General features: G+C 39.0%; 1 protein-coding gene across 2 annotated transcripts in view; it reads left to right on the top strand.

Annotated features, from left to right (window-relative positions):
* CNTNAP5 (contactin associated protein family member 5) overlaps positions 1–12,864 on the top strand; it is an 802,816-nt gene that overhangs the window by 694,973 nt on the left and 94,979 nt on the right. For both annotated transcript variants that reach the window (XM_039218226.1, XM_039218225.1), the window contains exon 18: positions 6,067–6,306. In XM_039218226.1, coding sequence (XP_039074157.1) covers positions 6,067–6,306 — 240 coding nt within the window. The remainder of the gene's footprint in view (positions 1–6,066; positions 6,307–12,864) is intronic.

Here is a 12,864-nt window from a genome sequence, read left to right as displayed (position 1 = left end):
TAATTGTAATAATTTGTCATTATTGTTTTGAAGGGAGTTTCTAGGTAGACAATTATACTATTTGTGCACATAATGCAGTATTTGTAATGACTATGTATGAAGCTAAATTAATTATTTTGGGGTATAATCATCACTGCTAGCTCCATGTTGGGACATTTCCTTTTTTTTTTTTTTTAAGATAGTTTATTGTCAAGTTGGTTTCCATATAACACCCAGTGCTCATCCCCACAAAGTGCCCTCCTCCATACCCATCACCCCCCTTCCCCCCCACCCCCATCAGCCCTCAGTTTGTTCTCAGCATTCAAGATTCTCTCGTGGTTTGCCTCCCTCCCTCTTCACCACTATTTTTCCCCTTATTCTCCCCCATGGTCCTCCATAAAGTTCCTCCTAATCCTCCTATACTTGCAAACATATGGTATTGGTCCTTCTCTGCCTGACTTATTTCACTCAGCATAACACCCTCAAGGTCCATCCATGTTGCTACACATGGCCAGATTTCATTGTTTCTCATTGCCATGTAGTATTCCATGGTATAGATAAACCACATCTTCTTGATCCATTCGTCCGTTGATGGACACTTAGGCTCTTTCCATGTTTTGGCTATTGTGGAGAGTGCTGCTGTGTACATTGGGGTCCATGTGCCCCTGTGCATCAGCACTCCTGTATCCCTTGGGTAAATTCCTAGCAGTGCTATTGCTGGGTCATAGGGGATTTCTATTGTTAACTTTTTGAGGAACCTCCATACTATTTTCCAGAGGGGCTGCACCGTTTACATTCCCACTAGCAGTATAGGAGGGTGCCTGTTTCTCCACATCCTCGCCAGCATCTAGAGTCCTCTGATTTGCTCATTTTAGCCACTCTGACCAGTGTGAGGTGGTATCTCAGTGTGGTTTTGATTTGTATTTCCCTGATGATGAGGGACGTTGAGCATTGTTTGTGTGTCTGTTGGCCATCTGGATGTATTGGGACATTTCCTTAAAAAGGTAGAATAAGGCCAATGATAACATTTTCATGGCTTCTGATACACATTGATGAATTATTCTTGAAACGTTTTTCACAATATTCATTTCTACCAAACAAGTAGGAAATACTTTCAATCTGTTGTTATGTGATTCTAAGTTAACAATCTTTTTCCCAGCTTTTTGAGGAGAATTAGTATTTTACTTGAGGTCCCACAGTTTGTACTGAGTACTAAATCAGAAGATGTCTGTGCAGCACAGTGCATAGAAGGTGCTGTATAAGAAGTAAGCTTTTAGTTCAAATTGACTATTGCATCATTATTTAACCTTTTAAACAACCAGTTAGTGCAACTCTATTACGTAGAGTGTCTTGATTGATTTAGGAGCAAGAAATCACTATATCTGGCCAAACTTCACCAGACTTATGCCTTGTTCTTAAGAAAATCACATTTTGGAGTAAAGTTTCTACTAGGATTTCCTTCTGGTACCAAGTCTCTGTCAGTAGGGGGTGGGGGGACAGGATAAAAGCAGAAGACAAATGATGGTTAGAGAATTTGCTTTTATTCATTATGTGTGTGCTAAATCTGCTGCCACTTTAGAATTTGGAATATAGGTGGTAAATGTACCTGTACTTGAGTGGGTTATTTTTTTTAACACTTATTCATTTTTGAGAAACAGAGATACAGAGCATGGATGGGAGAGGGGCAGAGACAGAGAGACACAGAATCCGAAGCATGATCCAGGCTCTGAGCTGTCAGCACAGAGCCCAACACGGGCCTCAAACCCACAGACCATGAGATCATGACCTGAGCCCAAGTTGGATGCTTAACCACCTGAGCCACCCAGGTGCACCAATTGAGTGGACTATTATAATTCATATAAAAAAAAACAGTTACTTCAAGTTCCAGGTGGAAAAAGTAAAAGAGAAAGAAAGAAAGAAGAAGGAAGGAAGGAAGGAAGGAAGGAAGGAAGGAAGGAAGGAAGGAAGGAAGGAAACAAGAAAGAAAGGTAGAAAAACAGAAAGAGGGGGCACCTGGGTGGCTCAGTTAGTTAAGTGTCTGACTTTGGCTCAGTTCATGATCTCACAGTCCGTGGTTTCAAGCCCCACGTCTGGCTCTGTGCTGACAGCTAGCTCAGAGCCTGGAGCCTGCTTCAGATCCTGTGTCTCCCTCTCTCTCTGCCCCCCCCCCCACTCACTCTCTGTCTCTGTCTCTCAAAATATAATAAACACATAAAAATTTTTTGAAAAACAGAAAGAGGTATTATTTTTGTGAATGATGAGCCCAACGAGGCACATACAGTGTTTTACCAGAAGATGGGTCCTCAACGAAGGAGTTTTGCTTGAGCCTGTGGAACCAAAGTTGGATGCTTAACCACCTGAGCCACCCAAGTGCCCTTCAATAAGTTAAGTTTAGTTTCTAGCAGACAGGTATGTTTGAAATGTAATTTTTAGTTTAAATTAGAAGCACTGTTCTGATTTTCGGTCTGCTTGCAGATGAACTACAAGCCTCGAAATCATGACTTTCAGTGCTTTAAGGATGATGGTACAGTTTTGTTGTTGTTGTTGTTTGTTGCTCTTGTTGTTGTTGTTGCAACATTTTAGTGGACTGTAGACAAGATTCAGGTGAGGAAAGAGAAAAGTATCTTAGAGCAGCAGTTGAAAAATGAAATACCTGCAAGGGCAGGGAAGGTCATATGAATAAGTGAGGTTGTCCTGGAGGAGAATATGGCCAAGTGTGCATTGGATTCCCTGTCTTAAAGGAATTGACCACAGTGCAGCTACAGGCCAGGTGCACTGAAGTCAGAGAAAGGAATGTGGTCAGGGCAAAGCGGGAGAGGTAAGTGAAGGCTAGATCTTTCATACTATCCCATCTGTGCTAAGGAATTTGAACTTGATCCTGAGGACAATCAGTAGTCTCTGAAGAGTATTAAATAGGAATGACCAAGTCAAATTTTCAAATTTGGTTGATCTTTCTGATTCCAAAGTAGTGAATGAATGAAGAGTCAAGACTGAAGGTACAAAGATCAGTTGGAAGGTTGTTGAAGGGAGTCAAGTTGGAATGAGGAGAATTGTGCTAGGACCATGGCTGTAGGTGTATAAAGAAGCAGATGGCACTTTATGTTAACTCTACTGGAATTTAAAAAAAGAGAAAGTAGATGGATGCAGAGATAATTGGGAGAGCAAATCCACAGGGCTAGGTTGGGAGGAGAGGTGGAAGAACTGCTGTGAAGAAGGGGGAGGGAAGATTGTGGCTACATTTCTGAATTGTATTCAAGTTTCACAGAAGAGTCACACCCGCACCAACACTCTACAGGTGGTGGGCAACATCAGGAAATGGAGAGAACCAACAACTGGGGCGAGGGGGTGCGGTGAGCATATTGGTGAGGAGCAATATTCTAGGATTATTCTATTCTCAGTCGACCTATTACCTCTCCATGAAGAGAAAAAAGAAGCCCAACCTCTAGTTTTTTATTGTTTGTGAAGAATGAAAAGCAGTCAGGTGAACACTGAAAGTTAGTTCATCTTGCAATTTAGTTCATAGTCCATTGTGTCATTTGTTTTGTCGGCGTCTGAAAGTGAAATGATCGTCTTGTTTTAGGTTATTCGCTCCATACCCTGTATGTCTCAAACCTCAAGGAGTGCATTTCCGCCAAAGAAACCACCCCAGCCACGCTCATCTCCATTTATAAACTTGTTGACTGAGTCACATGCAAGAAAATGTGCAATAGATCTTACATTCTGCACCTCTGCTAGAAGAAAAATGTCCCTAACAAGATATATGAAAAGTTATTCAAATCTACCACAGAGAGGAACTACAGAGTGGGGGGGGGGAATAAAAATGCAAAACATTTGACTACATAAATCCTCCCCTCTTTATTCTGTACAATCTCTGGGAAAGAAATAATGAACCTTCCTTTATGATCTGCTTGTATTTATAATTGATTTATCTTGCGGTTGAAAGATGTACTCAATAAAATTGAGACAGACAGGAGAAAGCAATTTGGGTTTGACCTCCTGGCCTTTTTGGGTATCACTTATCAGAACTGAAAATACAGTAGAGTTTCACCATTATTTCAGAATAAAAGACTCAATTGATCTTTGAGGAACATTATGTCTGTCTGTGGATGCAGCCGGCTACTGCTATACACATATTTACGTGTCTATAGATGTGGTATGATTCAGGGAAGGGACAATACCCCCCTTAACCCCACTGTACATTCCCATCTTCCCCATTTCCAATTATTTCCTTGTCCAGCCTGCCAGGCTGATGGATGCCAGGAATTTTTAGGTTACCTGACTTATTTCCTCAACTAACCCTTTGTTTCTTGCTTTAGCATCTCTGTTCCTCATCTGAGATGACACGCTTGGAATTCTCATCTGCATCCACCCTGGTGGGAATATATTTTTACCTGGTCATCTGCCAGACCAAGATTTAATAGGATTGTAGGCCTAGAAATGAATGAGGCTCAGAAAGGAGAATTGATGGATACAGAGAATAAACGAAAAGTTGGTCCTGCCTTATTGTTTTTCTCTCTGTTAGCACACTTTGTAGACTTTGAAGACCTGAGTGTATCCTCCCTTTATCCATGTGTGTGGACTTGAGCCCACAGTGTTGAATTTGGAATAGAACTTGTGTCTTTAAAGGCAGTCTGGATCTCCCATGATTCCAAGCAACAAATAAATATATCCTGATGGGGGCAGGGGGATCCCTGGGTGGCTCAGTCAGTTGAGCATTCGACTTCGGCCCAGGTCATGATCTCGCAGTTCATGAGTTCCAGCCCCGCATCAGGCTGTGCTGACATCTCATCTCAGAGCCTGAAGCCTGCTTCTGATCCTGTGTCTCCCTCTCTCTCTGCCCACCCCACTTCCCCTGCTCATGTTCTGTTGCTTTTTCTCTTTCAAGAATAAACATTTAAAAATTAAAAATAAACATCTCCTCATGGGATTTAGCTTAAGTTCTTGGCTTGTTGTCTCTGTGTTCATATTTTTCCGATAACTGGAGGTTTATGGTAGTAGAGTCCTGGATTTCCAATGGTAACAAAATCCTCTGTCACTTGGAATCGACTCCATTCTTGAATAATTTGCAAAGAGCACTGTGAATCTCCCTGATCACTTCAGGATGTATCCACAGCAGAAAGTTGGGTTTTAATCCTGGTCTCTATTCCAGAAGGAGAAATCTCTCTTCTGAATAACAATTTGGGGGAAAGGCTAGGATATTGCTCGCTCGCTCTCTCTCTTTATATAGACACATACATATAAATGACTTACTTGTTCAGACATGAAAGGGCTCAGGAGAAGGCATAGAAAAGAGTAATGATTGAGCACATACTGTGTTCCATGATCCTAACTAAGCTTTATGTAAACATACTAAACAGACATATTCTTATTTTACTGATCAAGAAGGTAAGATGAGGTCATCCAGGAGTCAACATGGCTAATCAGCTAGTGACTTGGAGTTTGACTCCATGTCTGTGTCCCAAAGTCCGTCCCCCTTCCTGTGCTTGCATTTCATTTCAGGAACCATGCAAACTTGTCCCCATGTACTTACTTCATGCTCCTGACAGCTTGCTTCTAACTGTGTTGGAAGAGACGATCCCCCTTGTGCATTCTGCTTCAGACAAAAGTCTGCTAGAGACTATGTCAAGACACATTTTATTTCATTTGTAAGGAATGTGATGATCTAAAGTTTCTGTCTTAAACATGTAAGGTACAGGATTGCATATGAAGTCTAATATTTCCTCCCTCCCTCCCTCCCTCCCTCCCTCTTTCTTTCTTTCTTTCTTTCTTTCTTTCTTTCTTTCTTTCTTTCTTTCTTTCTGTCTCTCTCTCTCTCTCTCTCTTCCTTCCTGGCTTCCTTCTTTCCTTCCTTTTTTTTTTGGAGTTGGGGGTGAGGAGTTTCCCATCTCTCCATTGCATGGAGAGACATGCAATGCATTTTGTCCATGGTATTTGAATTCCTAATTCTCACTGGAAACTATCGTGGAAAAGTCCAACACAGAAGGACAACAGAACAGTGCTTCACCATTACGAGTGTCAATGAGAAACCTAAAAAATCGCATGATGTGACATTTTACTTTTTTTCCCCTTTTATTTTTCTCTGCTTAGGGGGAACATCATCAAGACAGAAAGGCTTCCTAGGATGCATACGCTCATTACGCTTGAATGGGCAGAAGTTAGACCTGGAGGAGAGGGCGAAGGTCACATCCGGAGTCCGGCCAGGATGCCCAGGCCATTGCAGCACTTACGGTAGCATCTGCCACAATGGGGGCAAGTGTGTGGAGAAGTACAGTGGATACTCATGCGATTGCACCAACTCACCATACGAAGGGCCCTTTTGCAAAAAAGGTATGATAGACACCCCTGGTTTTCCCGTGTTGTATTATAGTGCCTACAAGCCATGGCCAAGTCATGCCTTCAGACAGCCCCCAAGCGATCATTTATCTTCTTCAGTTTCACTCAGTTTAGAGACTCCATGTAGCTCTTCAATGCAATTATATATACCCGTTTTCACTGTGTTGACATTGGCAGCACAGTTGGGCTGGATGATGAAGAGCCACATGTCTCCTTGGCTCAGGGACCTGCTGAGCCCTGGGAGAGGTGGCCTTTCATTTCTGTTGTATCAGCCAGATCGTGTGGGGTGCACTGATGCTTCCAGTTCTAGTTCCTTAGCCTACACACATAATCATAGAATTGTAGAATCTACCCCTGGAAGAAGTCATTTTAAAGAATTTTTACAAATAGGGAGCTTATAATAAGTTAGTAGACACAATAGCATACATCTAGTAAAATCTTCCTATTCTGCAAAAGATGGGAGTAGCGTCTGAAGCTTTGAAAGCCTTGCCTGGAGATTCACATTTAGTTCATCAAGGGGCTGGGAATGAAACACAGGGATCAAAATCCTTGCCCCAGCGTCTTTCTACATCCTCTAATCTTATTAATGCATTGAAATGACAAAACTAAACATGATGGATGTACACCTTAAACAAGAAACAATGATCATGGTGTAAATTCTCTAGAAAAATTCAAGATAACTCTACAAAACTACAAAATGACATTATTCAGCATAAACACTTGGTGGTTCTCAAACACAAGGCCAAAAGATTAGGTCTCTTATCAACCTTTGCAAGATCTTCAAGTTTATTTCATGGATGGAAAAAAAAGTTTGTTGAACACATAATGTAAACAGTATTCCAAGAGCAGCATTTAAACTATTAAAATAAAATGTTTCAATTACTTTGAAACACCATTTACATATAAACAATGGTGGCAATTATACACAATTCTTGTCAATTCATTAAAACTCATTTCCCAAACACCTCTACCAAACAATGCTTTATTTAGTCCAATTTACTGTTGGAACTTAAAAACAATGGAGGAGAGAGAAGTACCCAGTGTTCTCTTTGAAGGACTCTGTAATTTAAGCTCTTCATCATTTACACTGGCCTTCTCCCCAGTTAGATCAAATTACTTGCTTTATGATTGTTGAGAACCATTGTATTCGTCAGGGGAAAAAAAATAATGGTACAAACTTCAGGGCCAACAGTGTGTTGGGCGCTTCCTTCATGGAGCTTGACACAAAGTGGTCACAGCCCAGTAGGTGTTTAATGTGAACTAAGAAATGCAAAGATACAACTGGGTTTTCACCCTAAGGGAGGTCTCTGATTAACTGCCCCTAAAAAAAACCCTTAAATGCCACCCTTAGTCTAGTCCCACAAGCCAGAAGAAGCAAATACAGAATAAACACCACCAGGCCTATTTTTACAGGATCTGTAGCCAAGTTGTATGTTTGGAAAAAAGAAAAGAAAGAACAGTGCTACTCTATTTCTTCAGGGACATTGTTCAAACATCTCATAGATCATATTGTTCTAAAATTAGCCTAATTTTTCATTGGCTTTTTTTACCCCTGAAACAATTCTGATTAAGTATTTTCTGTCCCTACCCCCATATCTTTTTGCTGCATATATTGAAGTAGCCTCTGTGTTCTCTCTCCATTTTTTACTTTGATCTATAAGCAAAATAGATAAATTGTGCTTAGCCTTTTCAGTTTGCTTCATATTTCACAGTCCCAGACTTTCACCCCTTTCTCATAAATCTAAGGAGATGATTCCCTTTATATTCAGTACCTGCATAGTATGTAGAATAAACCTTTTAACCTAGTCTTCTAGCCATGCCAGTTGCCTAGGGAAGTGTACCTTGGAGTGGAAATGGGAGCCATTAGCTATGTGATGGTCTTGAACGAGGGTACTCTTCTATATTAATGTACTAGGGCGTGTATAACTTAGGGGATTCAAATACTAGAAATATCTGGGGTCGAATTTCCAATGCCTGGGCCAGAACCATGATCCGTTGATCTACTTTCTGTTTCTGATTACAGTACAAAGTAATAATAATCATGAAATTAGTAATTATTGACTGCAACATACATTCCTTATTGCTACCCTAGTGGGGAGGATATTAACATTTGCATGTAACATATTGAGAACATTGAAGTTCATAGAGCTTTAATGACTTGTTAATAAATATCAGAACTAAAGATCCATCTAGCATCTTTTTGGTTCCTTTTTTCTCTTTAAAACCCTAATTTCATTATGTATAGGACTATGGTAGTAGGATTCAAATATTTTTTCTGCTTCATGTGTTCCTCTTTTTTTATTGAGATGTAATTTTCATACCCTAAAATCCACCCTTTTATGTTGTATAATGAAGTGATTTTTAGGATAGCCCCAAAGGTGCATAGCCATCACCATTATTTAATTTCAGAATATTTTTATCACCCTAAAAAGATATTTTATACCCATTAGTAGCTACCCCTCATTCACCTCTCCCCACTGTCTCTAAAAACAACTGATTTACTTCCTGTCACTATGGATTTACCTATCTGGACATTTTATATAAATGGAACAGGATTTTGTGTCTAGATTCTTTCACTTAGCATGTTTCCAAATTTCATCCAAGCTGTAGCATATTATTTTTGTATTTTGTTCCTTTTTTGTTTCTAAAGAGTAATTTATTCCATTATATAGATCCAACTCATATTTTTTTATCTGTTCATCAGTTGGTGACCATTGGGATGTTTTTATTTCTTTGACTACTATAAATAATGCTATTAACATTCATTTATATGTTTTTGTGTGGATTTATATATTCTGTTCTTTGGGTATATACCTACAAGTGAATTACTGTGTCATATGGTAACTATATGTTTAGTTTTTTGAGGAAACTGGCAAATTATTTTCAAAGTGGCTGCTTCAAATTACATTCTTACCAGCAAAGTACAAAGATTCGAATCTCTCCACATCCTCACCAACACTTGTTATCATCTGCCTTTTAAATAACAGACACCTTACTGTGAATGTGCAAAATGGTATCCCATTGTGTTTTTGACTTTCATTTCACTGATGACTAATAATATTGGACATCTTTTCATGTTCTTATTGTCTGTATACCTTCTTTGGTGACACGTTTATTTAAACCTTTTGCTTGTTTTTTGATTGAGCTATTTTTCTTTTTCTTTTTTCATTGTAGGAATTCTTTGTATATTCAGAATACAATTCTCACACTAGATATATGCTTTGTAAATATTTTCTCCCCTTTTCATATTCTCCATAGTATCTTGTTAAGCCCAATGGTTTTAATTTTCATACAATCCAATTCTTCTTATTGTTTTATTTTAGTTGATTGTGCTTGGGATTATGTCTAACAAATACTGCCTAACTGAATCTCAGAAAGATTTATGTCTATGGTTTCCTCTAAGAGTTTTTCTAGTTTGATCCAGTTTGAATTAATTTTTGTAGCTGGTATAAGGCAGGGATTCAATTTCATTCTTTTGCCTGTGGATATCCAACTATTCTTTTACAGTTTATCAATGTGTGCTTATGTTTAGCCCACCATTGTATAAAGAGTCTAGGTGTAACTGTCAGTGTTGTCGTCTATTTTTTTTTTCCAATTAAAAAGTTAGGCAATATGTGGAATTCTACTCAAAATATATTTGGAAATCTAGAAAAATAAAAAAAAATATAATTCCTTAAAGACAAGCATTAAAGAGAAAATCTGATTTTCTTCTAGCTCTCTTCTTTGCATTTAATCTAGCTGCAGTAATTCTGCATTTCATATCTACCTTTTATACCTAAATTTTCTTTATTTCCCTTTACACACATTTCTATATAATTCATCAGCTTTCATGACTGCAGTATATTTCATCTGGTGGGATTGCCTCTGCTCGTGTAACCCATTCTACCCCTAGAGCAATTTAGCTTAGCAACAGTGGCACCATTCTGCAAACTGGCACTCAGTTCTAGCTCATCTACAGTCTACAGTGTGTGATGCTGGTTGTGTAACTCACCTCCTGATTCCTTGGTTTTCTCATCCAAGAAGTTAGAAAGCTCTAACATCCTTTACAAAAGGGTTGTGTTGAGCATTTTAATGAGCACTTCACATAGCACTCGGGATAATGCTTGGCAAATAAATTCCCAGAGTGCTGGCTCTTACGATTATTTTGGAATTTTAGTTTGCTCCACGTTTTGCACATAAATAATGCTGTGATAAACACATGTATTGATTTTTTCTTTGTAATGGAATTTCAAGGAAAAAAATAGTATGCATATTTAAGTACTCTTTACCAGTTACCAAAAACCTGTTGAAAAATTCTTTATTATTTACCTTCCTGCCAACATATCTTTTTTTAACTTTTTATTACAAAAAAATCAATTCTATGTGATAATAGGGAGAAGAGTTTCAGAACCCTCGTGTGCCCATTATCTAGCTTCAAAAATGACCAACTCATGGCCATTTTTATTTCATCTATACATTTGCATCCTCTCCTCCTCCTTTAATATTTCAAAGCAAACTTCAAATATCACATCATTTCATCTATAAATATTACAACTTGTATTGCTAAAAGATAAGAACTTATTAAAAACATAGATCCACAGATCATAAGACGAATTAATCATGTCTAATATTATGAAGTATCCACTCACCATTCAAATTGCCAATTGGTTCATTTATTTTCAGTTGGATATTTTGCTAAATTAATTTCAGCTTGATTAATTTCTAGGTAATCACTAGCCTACTCATTACCTTTATGCTTATTCTAAGTTGTATCACTATTACTGAAACCAGCTGTTGTCTATTGAGTTCCTACCATGTGTCCTGCTATTACATAATCTCTTCCAGTCCTTCCACCCCACAGGAGTAAATCCATCCCTCTTTGTAGGTGAGATTTTTGAGCTGAGGTTGAGGGGGATCCTGTGAGATTGTTGAAGGGGCTCAGCCAAGTTCCAGGCTCTGAGTCCATCACCCGCCATGATGGTTACATTCTCTCTGGAATCACCATGGTTCCCAGGTGTTTCCCATAATCTGCTCAACGCTTTACTCCTGGTCAAGGTGGAGCTCCGCTCCGGTCTCGTCAGGCTACTGTGCCCACAGAGACATCCACTTCTGGGAATCATCATCTCTGTGACACACACATCCGACCCTGAGCTGCTTCTCATAGTGTTTTGTTCTGTTTGATACGTGAGATTTCTTCTCAGAGTGTAATCAGCATAGTTCCACCACACAGGTGTTCCAGAGATGCTGCTAATATTGTATCTGTGGCCCTGGAGTTGTATGATGGTCACAGATGATCCCATTCAAGTTGAAATCTTTCTTCCAATTAGGCTAGTGGTTTTGTGCATTCAGATAAATCACTCAGCTTAAATATGATCAGAGCTTAAAATCTTTGACTACAAAATACAAGGAACTTAGAGAATAATAGAATCCAAGTGTTTTTCTGAAGGAAGCTTTATGTTGAAATTGACAGTAGCTAAACATTAAACATTAAAATAATTAAACATTAGGAATCATTAGATCTGGGGCTTGGGGAGAAGGGAAGATAGAAATTTGGTAGGGCATTTCTAGTTTAAAAATGCCTTACATTTTCATTTCCTGTCCTAAGTATAAAGACAAAAAAAATGTAATCTATATATGAACACATCTAATATGCTATTCCTAATAGAATGCTCTTAATTATAGTTATATTTGAACACATACACACACACAACATCAAATAAAAGCCATTATTCTGTTAACGAGGAGATAGTAGCACAAAATGGATGCCAAGCGTCCCCAAGGAAATTCACTCATGCCACCGGCTTGAATCAAGCCGATGATTAACCGGAATCCTCTCTGTCACAAGTCTGCTGAATATCTTTGTAATCAAGAGAACGGATGTTGTAACCTGAATGATAAATGCACAACGTTTTCTCTGAACCTTTAGTCAAAATGAACTGGTATTCCCAACCTGTTCCCAATATGCATAAATATGCAACTTTAATTTTTTGGCACGGTTACAGACTGTTATAGAATTTTCACAAAGGTAGAACAAATTTGCAATGAAATTAGGAAGGGAAAGCCAGGTTTGATTATGTTCTAGGTGCCTCCAACTCAATCAGGGAATTTCATGGGCAATTAGTAAAATTCCACATATCATTCAGGAAAAAGACAAACTGATCACACCAATATGGGCTCATGTTCTATAAAGGTGGGCCCTGATACTGGATTACTGTATAGCCATAAAATTGAAGGAGAACGTAAGAGCAGCCTTGACTGAAAGAAAAGAATATCTCGGGGCACCTGGGTGTCTCAGTCAGTGTGGCGTCAGACTCCTGGTTTTGGCTCAGGTCATGATCTCACCAGGGTTCGTGGTTTCAAACCCCACACAGGGCTCTATGCTGGCAGTGCAGAGACTGCTTGGGATTCTGTCTCTCCCTATCTGTCTGCCCCTCCCCTGCTCATGCTCTCCCTCTTTCTCTCAAAATAAACAAATAAACATGAAAAGAATTTTAATAAAGAAAGCAAATATCTCAACATTGGGTTGGATATGCAGTCAATAAACAGATACAGTTTGTGAAGGACATTGGGATG

The sequence above is a fragment of the Hyaena hyaena genome, unplaced genomic scaffold (genome assembly GCF_003009895.1).
Source record: "Hyaena hyaena isolate Hyena2069 unplaced genomic scaffold, ASM300989v1 scaffold_747, whole genome shotgun sequence".
Taxonomy (NCBI): Eukaryota; Metazoa; Chordata; class Mammalia; order Carnivora; family Hyaenidae; genus Hyaena; species Hyaena hyaena.
The sequence above is the reverse complement of the archived record's forward strand: the minus strand, read 5'-3'. Positions and strand labels throughout refer to the sequence as shown.